The sequence below is a fragment of the Trachypithecus francoisi genome, unplaced genomic scaffold (genome assembly GCF_009764315.1).
Source record: "Trachypithecus francoisi isolate TF-2019V2 unplaced genomic scaffold, Tfra_2.0 Lachesis_group4, whole genome shotgun sequence".
In the NCBI taxonomy this organism is placed as follows: Eukaryota; Metazoa; Chordata; class Mammalia; order Primates; family Cercopithecidae; genus Trachypithecus; species Trachypithecus francoisi.
Genome location: NW_022681469.1, coordinates 56,519,882 through 56,537,512, shown reverse-complemented (window position 1 = coordinate 56,537,512; position 17,631 = coordinate 56,519,882). Strand labels below are relative to the sequence as shown.

The window sequence follows — 17,631 nt, the reverse complement described above, 5'->3', positions numbered from 1 at the left end:
ACCCCGTCTCTACTAAGAATACAAAATTAGCTGGGCATGGTGGCTCATGCCTGTTAATCCCAGCTACTTGGGAGGCTGAGGCAGGAGAATCGCTTGAATCCAGGAGGCAGAGGTTGCAGTGAGCTGAGATCGCGCCATTGCACTCCAGCCTGGGCAACAAGAGCAAAACACTGTCTCAAAAAAAAAAGGATGGCCGGGCGCGGTGGCTCACGCCTGTAATCCCAGCACTGTGGGAGGCCGAGGCGGGCGGATCACGAGGTCAGGAGATCGAGACCATCCTGGCGAACATGGTGAAACCCCGTCTCTACTAAAAAATACAAAAAACTAGCCGGGCAAGGTGGCGGGCGCCTGTAGTCCCAGCTACTCGGGAGGCTGAGGCGGGAGAATGGCGTGAACCCGGGAGGCGACGGAGCTTGCAGTGAGCAGAGATCACACCACTGCACTCCAGCCTGGGAGACAGAGTGAGACTCCGTCTCAAAAAAAAAAAAAAAGAATGATGGAACTCTGTGCTTAAGTGGAAAGCTATCTATGAAATATGGTGGTTTTTTAAAAAAACACAAATTTTAAAAAAAACATGGGATCCCGTGTGTGTGTGTGTGTGTGTGTGTGTGTTTAAATGAAAAATGCTTATGTATTGACAAAACACTTCTAGAATAATACCCAAACTCTTGTAGTGGGAGTGGGGAATGCCTTCTACATACACACTGTTCTACTGTTTGAATTTTTTACTATGAGCCCAAATTGTATAATCTTTTTTTAATAAAGAAGAAAAAAATCACTCACAAGGTTATACATATTGTTTCCCTTCACAGTACTTTATTAATTTTCATCCATATTTACTTGACTAAAAATACAATGTATGAAGTTATCTTTAATAGTATTTTTATTCCGTAAGCTACTATAACAATTAATTGATATATCTGGGATTCAGCCAGGTCTTATAATATTTAAATTTATAACCCCTGCCATGCGTAGCATTAAGTAAATCAGTATGCAAGCAGTATTTAAGGCAAAGCTTTAAGAATACTTTAAATTTCATTTGTAAATACATAGATACAAGACTGTTTCCATAGGAAGTCACAAATCCTCAAACAGAAATATGTGTGTTCTCAAGGTTATCCTGATACAGAAATCAAACTTTGAAGAAATATTTTTACATTAGAAAAAGGGGTCAGTATAAGGTGAAAACTGAAAATTCGCAGTGGGCTAGACGTGAACAAAAGTATGCATTCCCCAAAAGGCACATTTCTTTATAAGTTTTTTCAAATTTACCTCCCTATTTAATGAAAGCATATTAATTAAATATGAAATTGTGCATACATTGAAAATCAGGATTTGTTTTTAATGTGCTTTCGCAGCAGTGCATTCTAAAACTGTCTTGTCCTCTCATTAGTTTGAATAATCACGGTCCCTAGAGATCAGACCATTGAGACTGAAATGTCAAAATGCTAGAGAAAAGAGGGAGTAATTTTTAACTACCCAGAAAGAAGATGCACAAATACATCTTTTCCTATGTAGGTCACGGCATATGTTGGCTTTTATAATTTGGGATTTCTCCTAATTGATGACCCACCCTATTGGGCAGTGAGGCATAGCAAAGTGTTCCTCGGTTATCGCAGGAAACTTCAATAAAATCTTACATATTGGTATGGGTACTAACTAATCAAAGAGGAAAATAAAGTTGACTTAGAGGATAAGACTGATTAAATGACACTACAATGCATATTAGACTGAATTGAAGAAGAGAATGGATTTGTCTTATTTTTCAAAATTTGTTTTCACTTTGCACATAAGCCCTTCAAAATGTAGATAACAAATGAAAAATAAAGTGGAACCCACTCAGTAAGGTGAGATTTCTGTAAGTAGAGATGAAGCTTGATGTTCTTAATGAATAGTCAGTGTAGAAAGAACATGAGTGGTAATAAAAAAAATTACAGCTTATGAAAGGGCCTAGAAAAATGAGGCAGGCCAGATCAGTGGAAATAGAACACAACAGTTTAAAGTGCTTTGAGGCCCTCAGTTAAACAGTACATACGAATATAAAATAATGTTAAGGCCATTCATGGAGAAGAAATACTTAAGCAAGACATACCTGGCTTGCTTCATAGAGTAGAGGTAAGAGATGGATTTTCAATTCAGTGTGCAGCAGCAAGGAATATGGCTACAGCGTTGGCTAGTATTAGGGCAACACACCTCAAAACTAACCATAAACCTAACATCTTGATTCACATCTGCTTGGAGTCAAAAAGTTTATGATCAGTCTTTTCAGGAAGGTTTATTTTATGGGGGATTTTTTTGTGCTTTAGTACCCCAAAATCGCATACATTCGCATACATTATATAGACACACATTGCATACACATTTCCCCTTGACTGATTCGCATATTTGTAGATAAACACTAAATTTTGATAAAGATTATTTACACTTATTTAGGCTATTACTCCAATTTACAAAATCAGTGAAATAAAGTTGTTTTCAGTGTTTAGTCTCCTAATACATAATGCTTAAATTTGCAACAGGAACAATACATTATCAAAAGCATTAACCTATATTCAGCTTTCAAATATACCTATCTATATTAGGCAGTGATATCTTAATAAATGATTTTCTCCCTTATATTTCTAAAGTGCTTTAAAAACTCATTTATTCTACACATTTTTCAGAGGTAGGTCGGAATTATCCTCTTGTTGCAAATGAGGAAACAGGCACAGTGAGCATTGGTAACTGGTTTCAGGTTACACAAAAAATCCATGATGAAAGCAGGGTAAAAGTTCAGATTTAGTGGCTAACATGTGGCACCACACATACACGTGCAAATTATAGAGCACTGCCTGGGTAGCATTTGGTGTAGAAAACCTATTTTGATTATTTTGTATGAATAAAATGCTGAGACTGGATTAGGAATACAGAATGGGCCTCCAGCAGTATCTAATCCAACTCCCTCCCTTAGGAAGGGTCAGAATAATCAAGTGAATACAGAGCCCTTATTAGGACTAAATCTTAAGTCAACTGACTTTTTTTTGTAACCACTGGTGTTCATACTGGCTTACCAAAAGAATCATGCTTAAGGTTCATTTAATATAAAAATATAAGACATCTGAATCATGTAAAAAAAATTATAAACCTGATTGATATATTTAGAGCTAAGAGACCCCGGAAAACGAAAATGTGTAGAGAAATTTAAAAACATAAAACTTAATTCAAAGTATATGGTCTATTAACATTTATTAACATTTTATCTGTAAAATACTTCATTGTAGCTATATTTGTGCTTAGATGATCTTCTAGATACAAAAAAAGAAAATGGCATAAATCATATTCTCATAGCCACACCCCTTCCCTTCCTCTGCTCAGCTAAGAAGAGGGCTTTCTTTCGAGACAGGGTCTCATTTTGTCGCCCAGGCTGGAGTGCAATGGTATAATCACAGCTCACTGCAGCCTCTACCTCCTGGGCTCAAGTGATCCTCCCACCTCAGCCTCCCAAGTACCTGTGACTACAGGTACACACCACCTCACCCGGCTAATTTCTTTTTTTTTTCCCCGAGAGACGAAGTCACCATGTTGCCCAGGCTGATGTCGACCTCCTGGGTTCAAGTGATCCACCCACCTTGGCCTCCCAAAGTAAGAGGTCTTTTGGGAATTGTAGATGTGCAACAGAATACACTTTCCTCTCATCTGAAGGCTCTAGGAAAAAAAAAAAATACTGTTCCCTCTTTCAAAAACTTAAGTGAATGGTGGTCATGGGTGCATTAATGCGAAAGAACTGTACACTTAAAAATGGTTAAAATGGTAAATGTTTAAAATGGCAAATACATATTTATATATTTTTACCACAATAGAAAAAATCAAGTCTTTAAAAATGATAGCCCCTATGTTTTTATGCTTACTGAAATAAACCATATTTAATATTTGGCATATAAGCTACTCTTGATAGAGCAAGAATTGCTATGTTTATAATAAGCATGTTGGACTGAATTTCATCATTTATTATAATGTGCATATAAGAAAGATACTTGTATTTGTAGGCCTCTGAAAAAAATCTAGGTAGGTAGACAGGCTTGACTCACCTTGCAGAAGGTCCTGAAGAATGGAAAAAACAAAATGAGTCTTCAATGTCAGTTTTTCACAATCTCAGGTAATTCTACTACCACAAAAGTGTAATGCTTTAGTAAAAACATTTCCATTGCAGTGCTTATATCATGATAGGAGATTTAAAATCCACATTAGCCAATTCATTATTTAAATGACCCACCCCTGAACCCTCTCATAGTGTATATGAGCTGATCATATTAGGAAGCAAGTTATTAACACAAAACATAAAACATAAACCTGCAGAAGTTGTTTCCAAATGTAAAAGAATCACAATATTCCTGAATTTCTAAGTCTTTTGTTTTTAAACTTAGATGATGCCTTTTTCATTAAAAGTGGCTGTGCTCACATTTATTAAAAGTTTTCATCATCAGTATTTAGGTATCTTGATTCTCCATGCTTCAAGACAAAAAAATCTTCAGCATTAAGTCCGAATCTCTCTAGAGCTTCATTCAGCTTCACTGGAGGCTCTAAGTAATGCTGGCCAAAGGTAGAAAGAAGAAAAACAGAAAAAGATAATACACATATTTGGGAGATTTTTCAAATAACCGATCAAACTAAAATAACATATGCATAGTTAAAATAAGGCCCTTTCTTTTAATTGAAGCATTAGCAAATGGGTCTATCACATTTTCTAATACAGTTTTGAGTCATGAAATAAGTCAACAGAAAGGTATTTGGTTGGACAGAAATCATGCCAACACCATGTATGTCAAATTTGGTGCCATCTTACTTTGAACATCACTGGATTGCATGAAATCTTACCACAGTTTCACCATACGAAATTCCAATCTAAATGGAATCAGTGCCAAAGATGATGGTATTAGAGAATTACATGTTACCAACATTTTTGAAAAATATAGAAATCTGAGATTGTGGTGGGTGGGTAGGTGTGTGTGTGTGTAGCCAAATGCTACAGCAAATTGTTGTGGCTGAAGATGGGTTATTCTCAAAAAGTCTAGTCACATACAGAAACCACAGTCTACAGAATGAAAGAGGATCCCAGAGAATATAATCTGAAGGTTTAGCTGTGTGTGGCAAAGAGGAGTCAAGATTTTGCCCTGAGTAATTGCTAAATGGGAGTCACCCTTTACTGAGATGTTTGAAAAGTAAGCTGGAGGGAAGATGAGGAAGTTGAATTTCAGACTTTAGTTCTAGGTACCTAATGGATATCCAAGTGGGGATGTGAAGGAGACAGTTGGATATATAAATGTGGATTATAGAGGAAAAATAGCTAGAGAGGAACAGCAGATAGGTGGTATTTGAAGCCGTAAGACTGGATGCGATTCCCAAGGGAGAAACCAACTTTAGAAGAGAAGAGGTCCATAGACTGACTCCTTCCGCATGCACTGTTCAGAGCAAGCGGAGAGGAGGAACTAGCAACAGAGAATAAGAAGGGACAGCCAATGACGTACAAGGAAAACCAGGCAAGTTTTATGAGCCCTTAAATGCACAGGTTTGGTAACAGTTATTGGCCACACACAGGTCATCCTTTTCCCCCTTGCTCAGTTCCAGGTTTTATGGCTATGTTTAAAGATCGGCAGGGCATGGAACTACACCTGTAGTTCCCGGCACTTTGGGAGGCCGAGGTGGGCAGACCACGAGGTCAGGAGATCAAGACCATCCTGGCTAACAAGGTGAAACCCTGTCTCTACTAAAAATACAAAAATTAGCCAGGCGTGGTGGCGGGTGCCTGCAGTCCCAGCTACTCGGGAGGCTGAGGCAGGAGTATGGCATGAACCCGGGAGGTGGAGCTTGCAGTGAGCTGAGATTGCACCACTGTACTCCAGCCTGGGCAACAGAGTGAGACTCCATCTCAAAAAAAAAAAAGATCAAGGATACCTTTCAACTGACTACTGAGTACGTTCAGTTTTAACTATGTGTTGGTTATCCAATATTCCTAGAACTGACCCCTTACTAATGGATAGATAACAGGAATTTACTTTTAATCTGTTTTATATATAAAGGGAAAAGATCACTAATTATATTATCAATAAAATTTAACTTTATACCTTAAGTCAAGAAATTTCCCCTAAAATAATTTCCTAAATTATTTTAAGAGATTTCAAAATGATGAACTTTTTTCCCATTGAAAAATAACTTCTTTTGTTAAATTCTCTTTCTCCCATGCTCTACAACTCTGGGCCCACAATACACACTCACACAGTCACCCTACATTGGTAACTTACTTGTTAAGCCATAACTTTAGTGTGGAGTGCGATGTGTGGATTTAGTGAGAATTCTGATATGTTAGAGTTGGCAGTAGACCCTCTGTCTTTAATCTGCCTAGATTTAGCAGTATTTCTGAGTTTCTTCATAGATCAATTCTTCACTGTTTCAACCATCTAGAAGATAACCTTGGAGGTAGGTCTGAAAGGCTTCTGAGTGACTGAGAGCTCATAGTCCAAGCACTTTCGTCCACAAGGGAGATAAAAATGCCCCATAACCATGGGACAAAACAACTATGTATAAAGCAAAGTATATCAGAGATCAATATGAGTAAGTGGGAAAAGCAGAAGACTCCCAGCACTCTGGATCCATTAGGGTCTAGGCAGCTAGCCACAAACAACTTGTAAATTCCTACAGGGGTCAGTTTCATGATATACTACAATAGAATATATTCAAAGATCCTGATCACTTGAAAGGCAATGTGCCGGGCGCGGTGGCTCAAGCCTGTAATCCCAGCACTTTGGGAGGCCGAGACGGGTGGATCGCGAGGTCAGGAGATCGAGACCATCCTGGCTAACACGGCGAAACCCCGTCTCTACTAAAAAATAGAAAAAACTAGCCGGGCGAGTTGGCGGGCGCCTGTAGTCCCAGCTACTCGGGAGGCTGAGGCAGGAGAATGGCGTAAACCCGGGAGGCGGAGCTTGCAGTGAGCTGAGATCCGGCCACTGCACTCCAGCCTGGGCGACTGCGAGACTCCGTCTCAAAAAAAAAAAAAAAAAGAAAGGCAATGTACATATTATGTAATGCTTGAAATTCGTTTCCATCAAAACTAGTAATTTAAGTTTTAGTGCTTAAATATATGTAGGAAATCCACTCATCATTCCCTAGATAGATGAGATGTTGCTATATATGCAATTTTAGAGTATTGCCAAGTTAAGGACATCCTTAATCTGCTTATATTACAGGAGGCAGTTACTATAACAGCATATATGCAAAGAATCTGACATAACCATCAGATTCACCAAGGGTGAAATGAAGGAAAAAATGTGAAGGGGAGCCAGAGAGAAATGTCAGGTTACCAAGAAAGGGAAGCCCATCAGACTAAGACCAGATTTCTGAGCAGAAACTCTACAAACGGCCGGGCGCGGTGGCTCAAGCCTGTAATCCCAGCACTTTGGGAGGCCGAGACGGGCGGATCACGAGGTCAGGAGATCGAGACCATCCTGGCGAACACGGTGAAACCCCGTCTCTACTAAAAAATACAAAAAAAAAAACTAGCCAGGCGAGATGGCGGGTGCCTGTAGTCCCAGCCACTCCGGAGGCTGAGGCAGGAGAATGACGTAAACCCGGGAGGCGGAGCTTGCAGTGAGCTGAGATCTGGCCACTGCACTCCAGCCTGGGCGACAGAGCGAGACTCCGTCTCAAAAAAAAAAAAAAGAAAAAAAAGAAACTCTACAAACCCAGAAGAGAGAAGGGGCCGATATTCAACATTCTTTTTTTCTTTTTTTTTTTTTTTGAGATGGAGTCTCACTCTGTTGCCCAGACTGGAGTACAGTGGCACAATCTCGGCTCACTGCAACCTCCACCTCCTGGGTTCAAGCAGTTCTCCTGCCTCAGCCTCCTGAGTAGCTGGGATCACAGGCGTGTGCCACAACACCTGGTTAATTTTTGCATTTTTATTAGAGACGGGGTTTCACCACGTTGGTCAGGCTGGTCTCGAACTCCTGACCTCGTGATCTGCCCGCCTCAGCCTCCCAAAGTGCTGGGATTACAGGTGTGAGCCACCACACTCAGCTCAACATTCTTAGAATTTTCAACCCGGAATTTCATACCCAACCAAACTAAGCTTCATAAGCAAAGGAGAAATAAAATCCTTTACAGACAAGCAAATGCTGAGAGATTTTTGTCACCATCAGGCCTGCCTTACAAGAGCTCCTGAAAGAAGCACTAAACATGGACAGAAACAACTGGTATAAGCCACTGCAAAAACATACCAAATTGCAAAGACCATCAACACTATGAATAAACTGCATTAACTAACAAGCAAAATAACCAGCTAGCATCATAATGACAGGATCAAATTCACACATAACAATATTAACCTTAAATGTAATTTGGTTAATGCCCCAATTAAAAGACACAGACTGGCAAATTAGATAAAAGTCAAGACCCATCAGTGTGCTGTGTTCAGGAGACCCATCTCACCTGCAAAGACACACATAGGCTCAAAATAAAGGGATGGAGGAACATCTACCAAGCAAATGGAAAGCAAGGGTTGCAATCCTAGTCTCTGATAAAACAGACTTTAAACCAACAAAGATCAAAAGATACAAAGGCGGCCATTACATAATGGTAAAGGGATCAATTCATCCGGAAGAGCTAACTATCCTAAATATATATGCACCCAATACAGGAGCACCCAGATTCATAAAGCAAGTTCTTAGAGACCTACAAAGAGACTTAGACTCCCACACAGTAATAGTGGAAGACTTTAACACCACACTGTCAATATTAGACAGATCAACGAGACAGAAAATTAACAAGGATATCCAGGAATTGAACTCAGCTCTGAACCAAGCAGACCTAACAGACATCTACAGAACTCTCCACCCCAAATCAACAGAATATACATTCTTCTCAGAACCACATCACACTTATTCTAAAATTGACCACATAATTGGAAGTAAAACACTCCTCAACAAATGCAAAAGAAAGGAAATCATAATAGTCTCTCAGACCACAGTGCAATCAAATTAGAACTCAAGATTAAGAAATTCACTCAAAACCACACAACTGCATGGAAACTGAAAAACCTGCTCCTGAACAACCTGCTCCTGAACAACTATGGGTAAATAATGAAATTAAGGCAGAAATAAAGATGTTCTTTGAAACCAATGAGAACAAAGACACAATGTACCAGAATCTCTGGGACACATTTAAAGCAGTGTATAGAGGGAAATTTATAGCATTAAATGCCCACAAGAGAAAGTGGGAAAGATCTAAAATCGACACCCTAACACCACAACTAAACTAGAGAAGCAAGAGCAAACAAACTCAAAAGCGAGAAGACAAGAAATAACTAAGATCAGAGCAGAACTGAAGGAGATAGAGACACGAAAAATCCTTTAAAAAATCGATGAATCCAGGAGCTGGTTTTTTGAAAAGATCAACATAATAGACCATTCACCAGACTAATAAAGAAGAAAAGAGAGAAGAATCAAACAGATGCAATAAAAAATGATAAAGGAGATATCACCACCAATCCCACAGAACTACAAACTACCATCAGAGAATACTATCAACACCTCTACGCAAATAAAGTAGAAAATCTAGAAGAAATAGATAAATTCCTGGACACATACACCATCCTAAGACTAAACCAGGAAGAAGTCAAATTCCTGAATAGACCAATAACAAGTTCTGAAATTGAGGCAGAAATTAATAGCCTACCAATCAAAAAAATCCGGGACCAGACGGATTCACAGCCAAAATCTACCAGAGGTACAAAGAGGAGCTGGTACATTCCTTCTAAAACTATTCCAAACAATAGAAAAAGAGGAAATCTTCCCTAACTCATTTTATGAGGCCAGCATCATCCTGATACCACATCCTCATACCAAAACCTGGCAGAGATACTAAAACCTGGCAGAGACACAACAACAACAACAACAAAAAGAAAATTTCAGGCCAATATCCCTGATGAACATCGATGCGAAAATCCTCAATAATGGCAAACCGAATCCAGCAGCACATCAAAAAGCTTATCCACCACGATCAAGTCAGCTTCATCCCTGGGATGCAAGGCTGGTTCAACATACGCAAATCAATAAACGTAATCCATCACATAAACATAACCAATGACAAAACCACAGGATTGTCTGAATAGAAGCAGAAAAGGCCTTTGACAAAAGTCAACAGCCCTTCAAGCTAAAAACTCTCGATAAACTAGGTATTAATGGAACATATCTCAAAATAGTAAGAGCTGTTTATGACAAACCCACAGCCAATATACTGAATGGGCAAAAACTGGAAGCATTCCCTTTGAAAACTGGCACAAGACAAGGATGCCCTCGCTCACCACTCCTATTAAACATAGTATTGGAAGTTCTGGCCACAGCAATCAGGCAAGAGAAAGAAATAACGGGTATTCAATTAGGAAAAGAGGAAGTCAAATTGTCTCTGTTTGCAGATGACATAATTGTATATTGAGAAATACCCATTGCCTCAGCCCAAAATCTCCTTAAGCTGATAAGCAACTTCAGCAAAGTCTCAGGATACAAAAATCAATATATCACAAGCTTTCCTATACAGAATCAAAAATCACAAGCATTCCTATACACCAATAACAGACAGTCAAATCATGAGTGAACTCCCATTCTCAATTCCTACAAAGAGAATAAAATATCTAGGAATACAACTTACAAGGGATGTGAAGGACTTCGAGAAAAACTACAAACCACTGCTCAAGGAAATAAGAGAGGACACAAACAAATGGAAAAACATTCCATGCTCATGGATAGGAAGAATCAATATTGTGAAAATAGCCATACTGCCCAAAGTAATTTACAGATTCAATGCTACCCCCATCAAGCTACCATTGATTTTCTTCACAGAACTGGAAAAAACTACTTTAAATTTCATATGGAACCAAAAAAGAGCCCACATAGCCAAGACAATCCTAAGCAAAAAGAACAAAGCTGGAGTCATCATGGTACCTGACTTCAAACTATACTACAAGGCTACAGTAACCAAAACAGCATGGTACTGGTACCAAAATAGATATATAGACCAATAGAACAGAACAGAGGCCTCAGAAATAACACCACACATATACAACCATCTGATCTGACAAACCTGACAAATACAAGAAATGGGGAAAGGATTCCCTATTTAATAAATGGTGCTGGGAAAACTGGCTAGCCATATGCAGAAAGCTGGAACTGGATCCCTTCCTTACACCTTATACAAAAATTAACTCAAGATGGATTAAAGACTTAAATGTAAGACCTAAAACCATAAAAACCCTAGCAGAAAACCTAGGCAATACCATTCAGGACATGGGCATGGGAAAGACTTCATGACTAAAATACCAAAAGCAATGACAACAAAAGCCAAAATAGACAAATGGGATCTAATTAAACTAAAGAGCTTCTGCACAGCAAAAGAAACTATCAGCAGAATGAACAGGCAACCTATAGAACGGGAGAAAATTTTTGCGATCTATCCATCTGACAAAGTGCTAATATCCAAAATCTACAATGAACTTAAACAAATTTACAAGAAAAAACCCCATCAAAAAGTGGGCAAAGGATATGAACAGATACTTCTCAAAAAAAGACATTTATGCAGCCAACAAACATATGAAAAAAAGGCTCATCATCACTGGTCATTAGAGAAATGCAAATCAAAACCATATTGAGATACCATCTCACTCCAGTTAGAATGGTGATCATTACAAAGTCAGGAAACCACAGATGTTGAAGTGGATGTGGAGAAATAGGAATGCTTTTACACTGTTGGTGGGAGTGTAAATTAGTTCAACCATTGTGGAAGACAGTGTGGTGTTTCCTCAAGGATCTAGAACCAGAAATACCATTTGACCCAACAATCCCAATACTGGGTATATACCCAAAGGATTATAAATCATTCTACTATAAAGACTCATGCACATGTATGTTTATTAAGGCACTGTTCACAATAGCAAAGACTTGGAACCAACCCAAATGCCCATCAATGATAGACTGGATAAAGAAAATGTGGCACATATACACCATGGAACACTATTAGCCATAAAAAATGATGAGTTCATGTCCTTTGCAGGGACCTGGATGAAGCTGGAAACCATCATTCTCAGCAAACTAACACGGGAACAGAAAACCAAACACCGCATGTTCTCATTCATAAGTGGGAGGTGAACAATGAGAACACATGGACACAAGGAGGGGAACATCACACACTGGGGCCTGTCGGGGGTGGGGGGCTAGGGAAGGGATAGCATTAGGAGAAATACCTAATGTAGATGACAGGTTGATGGGTACAGCAAACCACCATGGAACGTGTATACCTATGTAACAAACCTGTACGTTCTGCATAAGTACCCCAGAACTTAAAGTATTTAAAAAAAAAAAAAAAGTAATGGGTAACATCCTCTCTGAAGATTATATCTACTTTATAATTCAACTAACTCATACTTATGAGGTTTATTCAACATCAAAACATGAACAAATTCCAAATTGCTAAAAGCTAAATTAGTTTTTATTACATTCTCATTAAGAAATAAAGATGGGCCGGGCGTGGTGGCTCACGCCTGTAATCCCAGCACTTTGGGAGGCCAAGGGGGCGGATCACGAGGTCAGGAGATCGAGACCATCCTGGCTAACATGGTGAAACCCCGTCTCTACTAAAAAAAATACAAAAAATTAGCCGGGCGTGGTGGCGGGCGCCTGTAGTCCCAGCTACTCCAGAGGTTGAGGCAGGAGAATGGCGTGAACCTGGGAGGCACATCTTGCAGTAAGCCGAGATCACACCACTGCACTCCAGCCTTTGCGACAGAGCGAGAGTCCGTCTCAAAAAAAAAAGAAATACAGATGGAGGTTAGGTTTATAACAGGAATCATTCTTGAGGGCTGAATAATACCATAATTCTCAAAGACAGGTTTTTTAATCCTCTCCTCATCTTCCCCATCTCAGTAAAGAGCACAACTGTCTAGCTAAAAGTCTAGGAGTCAACCTTGATTCCTTTCTTTGCATAGGTTTAATAAAATACCATTACTTCATCTGAGTCACATACATATTGAATATGTGTATACACGCACACATATATAGATGGAATAAGAAATTGTCACTAAATATAGTGTTATGGCTCTGGAAGCCAGTCTCAAACTTCTCCCTTCTCCAAATACACACCCACACACTCACATTTATATTCTCATTTATCCTCCCCACAACCCCATGGTTAGTCATTATTCTATTCCTTCTCCCAACAGTGGCTAAGAATTGCTGCATTGTGGCTCAGGACTGCTGCCTCATGGCACAGGAATTTTGATTAGGGAGTCGGGGAATGGGCAGGAAGTGTACTAGGTAATTTTGGAACACACTGCATCTTTGGGAGAGGGCAGGCCATAAATGAGACAGAGGAGTACTTAAAACCACAAGAAAACACTGGGTTCCTGCAGAGAGGCTCTGGGATGTGGAAGATACCACAGAAAGTAAAGAAGCCAAGTACTAACCACACTTTTTGGGTTTTTTTGTTTTTTCCGAGACAGAGTTTCACTCTTTCACCCAGGCTGGAGGGAAGTGCCGTGATCTCGGCTCACTGCAACCTCTGTCCCCCAGGTTCAAGTTATTCCCCTGCCTCAGCCTCCCGAGTCGCTGGGATTATAGGTGCCTGCTACCATGCCTGGCTAATTTTAGTAGACGGAGTTTCATCATGTTGGCCAGGCTGGCCTCGAACTCCTGACCTCAGGTGATCCACCTGCCTCAGACTCCCAAAGTGCTGGGATTACAGGTGTGAGCCACAGGTGCCCAGCCAAATCTCACTCTTTTGCACAGGCTGGAGTGCAGTGGCACAATCTCGACTTACTGCAACCTCCACTTCCCGGGTTCAAGCAATTCTCCTGCTTCAGCCTCCCGAGTAGCTGGGATTACAGGCACACACCACCACACCTGGCTAATTTTTTTGTATTTTTAGTACAGACAGGGTTTCACCATATTGGCCAGGCTGGTCGTGAACTCCTGACCTTAAGTGATCCACCTTCCTCAGCCTCCCAAATTGCTGGGATTACAGGTGTGAACCACTGCGCCTGGCCTAACCATACATTTCTAAGTTTTGTTTAGAGAAGACCTTGGATCCAGGAAAGGAGAGAAAGCTTTATACTATCCTCTGCTTGCTCCCAGAACCCAGGCTAGTAGCAAAGTTCTAGGGTCCATCTGCCTTAAGGAAAAATTAGCTCTTCTGTTTTAATCTAAGAATAAAATCACATTTATCCCTATGCCTGGCACATAGCAGACACCGAGTTAATGTTTACTGAATGTATTTCTTGAAAGTTCCACACTAGCCTTACTTCTCCCTATTGCCCTCCACTCTCCTGCTGAACTGATTCAAGTATTACCCACACTAGCTGCCTCCGAGCCTATGCTCTGCTCTTTCCTCCTCTGAAAATGCCTTCCTCCCTGCCCTCTCAGAGCCAAGTTCAACCGTCACTTATTCCATCAAGCTCTCTCTGATCCCTGCCATCAGCAAACGTCCTGATTCTGAGACCATGTCATCTGTTCCACATTACAGCACTTTCCCCTTCTAACATCTGTATCACATACATGACTTCTGTCTTCTGCTAGCATGAGAGCCTGCTTGAAGGGTGAGACATGATGGCTTGCTTTTCTGTTCTCCAGATCACGTACAGATTTTTGGTTATACAAACACAAGCTTTACTAACTTCAGAAATAAGCCAAAAGAAAACACAATGTGCTTGTTTTTCTTTTTCTGACTGTATATGTGTGTATTGTTCTACTAATTAGTATGATTTACCACCCTAATTCATGCAGTGACTGTGATGAGTATGCAGTATCTGATTCCAGAGCCTTGGGTCTGAAAACTAGGGAACAGTGATGCCTGAATCCTATCATTGGTCAAATACACAGTTATTTTTATCGCAATCAAACTTACCTCATTTGCTAAGGCAAAAGTTCCCCAGTGAATTGCCATAGATTTCTTTGTTTGGACATCAATGTGAATCCTCACAGCTTCTTCTGGGTCTACATGCTGGTATTTCATAAACCACCTGATGAAACAAGGCAATTTCTTAATTCTGACCTTTGAGAGATACACTACATTCTAAAATCTGTTTCATTTAATCAAACTTTAAGATTCTGCGCAGGACTATGGATGTTGAGAATTAAGAACCACTCACTGGGATAAAGCATGCAATTTTGGGGAGGATGAGCTAGAAACCAAGTCTGAAGGTCAGGTCAAGGCTAGATTGTAAAAACAAAACAAAACAAATTCTGCACAGGAGTAAGTCACAGGAGCAAAACCATCTCCCTTTAATACACTTTCTGCTGAAAAATAAAACAAGCAAAAGTCTTTTTTGTACAAATTGCTGTAAAATAAGTAAGTCTCAGGCAAACTCCCCTCTGAATAGTGAGATTTTTGTTTCATGTATATTTTGATTTTACTGGATCTACCTGAAGATACGACTTACTGATGATGCAGGGGAGGCAAGCCCCAAAACTGGGGCTTAGCCCAGGAGGGTTTTTGGCCTCACAAAGGAAAGAATTCAAGGGCAAGCCAGTGGTGTTGGCCAGCAATTTTTATTAAATGATACTGCTCCTCGTGGAGCAGGGCTAAGTTATAGGCAGTAAGTGCACTCAGATTTGGCAACATATGAGGGGTTGGCAACTGTATTTATACTCACTTATACCCACTTTTAATTATATGTAAATTAGGGAATGGGTTAATGCAAATTGAAGGGCAGATTATTTAGAACTTTCTAGGAATGGGGTGGTAACTTCTTGGTCATTGCCATGGAAAGGGGCAGTAACTTCTAGGTTGTTGCCATGGCATTTGTAAACTGTCATGGTGATGGTGGGAGTGTCTCAGGCTAATGAGCAATGAGGGCAGCTAGGGATCACTTTTGTCATCATCTGCTGGTTTTTGCCAGTTTTTTCTTTTCTTTTTTTTTTTCTGAGACTGAGTCTCACTCTGTCACCCAGGCTAGAGTGCAGTGCCGTGATCCCAGCTCACTGCAACCTCCACTTCCTGGGTTTAAGTGATTCTCCTGCCTCAGCCTCACCAGTAGGTGGGACTACAGGCATGTGCCGCCACACTCAGCTAATTTTTTGTATTTTTAGTAGAGATGAGGTTTCACCGTGTTAGCCAGGATGGTCTTGATCTCCTGACCTTGTGATCTGCCTACCTCCGCGTCCCAAAGTGCTGGGATTATAGGCGTGAGCCAGTGTGCCCAGCTGCCAGTTTTTTTACTTTATCCATTGAGACTGGGAAATAAGTCCTGCCTCACTGTTACTTTTAAAAGTAGATATTTTACAGTCCTGGATATGAATCAAAGAAACTGAATAATTGGTAAAGGAATAAAAACCAAAACTCCAATTACAAAAGAATTTGTATGTCCTGCTGATACAAATTTGTAAAAACTTGCTACAGCAAAAATAAACAAAAACTAGTACATAAAATTTAAAGACCGGGAGCCAAAATATCCAATTACTATTCAAGAAATTTTATTTAACCATAAAACTGAACAATGAGGTGTTCGGTTTGGCAAGAACATCAGACGAATGGGTAAATGATTAAGGAAATAATGAAAGGCTGCCTAATGCCTTGAGAAGAGCAAGGGCTCAGGAGGCAGAAGGCTTGCGTATGAATCCCAGCTCCTGCAGTTCTTAGAATGCCTTTGGAAAGGCTGTTCAAATTCTCTGAGCTTCTATTTCTTTGTCCGTGAAATATAAATTTACCCCATTATGTGAGGGTATTGTGAGGATTAAACAAGATAAGGCTTAGGAAGGCACAGAGAACATCATCTACTTTCACAGAATTCTCCCAAGAGTAAACAAAACCAATACTTTCAGAAGAAAGATGTATTATTCCTGATACAAAGGAGAAAGTGTACTGTCTACAAGCAAATCCTTTGCCTTCCAAGCCATCAGTTTCAAGGAGGAAAAACAACACTGTGTTCACATCATTTACATCCTAGTCTGCCAGTGACAACTAACACTACAGTGAAGACCAACAGACATGGATTCAACACAGGAGCTTCCACACTTTACAGAAGACATCATGGAGAAGTTTATCCATCTGCAACAGATATTTACTGTTAGGAGCTGCTGGGTCCTACAGAAGCCTGAAAACAAAGCCACTGTGTTCTCAACAGCAAATGAGAGCAGCATTGTTCTGCCCTATCTCCTGACTCTTGGAATTCAGGGAAAGATGAAAACGGTTTTTGGTGTTTCTCTCTTGATTTTTTTTTTAAATCCTAGTGCAAATCAAAGGAATAGATACATTCCTTTCCACCTGAAATAGATTTAAAATTTTTATTCTGATATAACAATTAAAATAAAAACTTAAAATCTTAACTGACTCGGATAGAATACCTGGTGACAGGAGATTCCCTAAAGTAAGAATGAAACATTCCAAGCATATTATTGAAAGTTGTTTTCGACGTAAACATCTTAAATTTATACAGCACTCTCAAGCTTTATTCGATGTCTTATTTCTAAAGCCATTAATAGTAACCAAAGAAACAGATTATACACATTAGAGGCTATCACAATTTAACTCTCTTGGGGCAAATAATAGCCTCCTTGTCTTTTTCTCATCTTAGTTGTTTCCTGTTTGCCTGCAACGCAAGCAGGAAAGGGGATT

General features: G+C 39.8%; 1 protein-coding gene across 5 annotated transcripts in view; it reads right to left on the bottom strand.

The window, feature by feature from the left end:
• Window positions 1–796: 796 nt before the first annotated feature.
• The window catches only part of NAPEPLD (N-acyl phosphatidylethanolamine phospholipase D), a 49,069-nt gene continuing 32,234 nt past the window's right edge, over window positions 797–17,631 (bottom strand). For all 5 annotated transcript variants that reach the window (XM_033193666.1, XM_033193667.1, XM_033193668.1 and 2 more), the window contains exons 4-5: window positions 14,923–15,037; window positions 797–4,569 (exon numbers count right to left, since the gene is read on the bottom strand). In XM_033193666.1, the coding sequence (XP_033049557.1) occupies window positions 4,444–4,569; window positions 14,923–15,037 (241 nt within the window). In that variant the 3' untranslated portion in view covers window positions 797–4,443. The remainder of the gene's footprint in view (window positions 4,570–14,922; window positions 15,038–17,631) is intronic.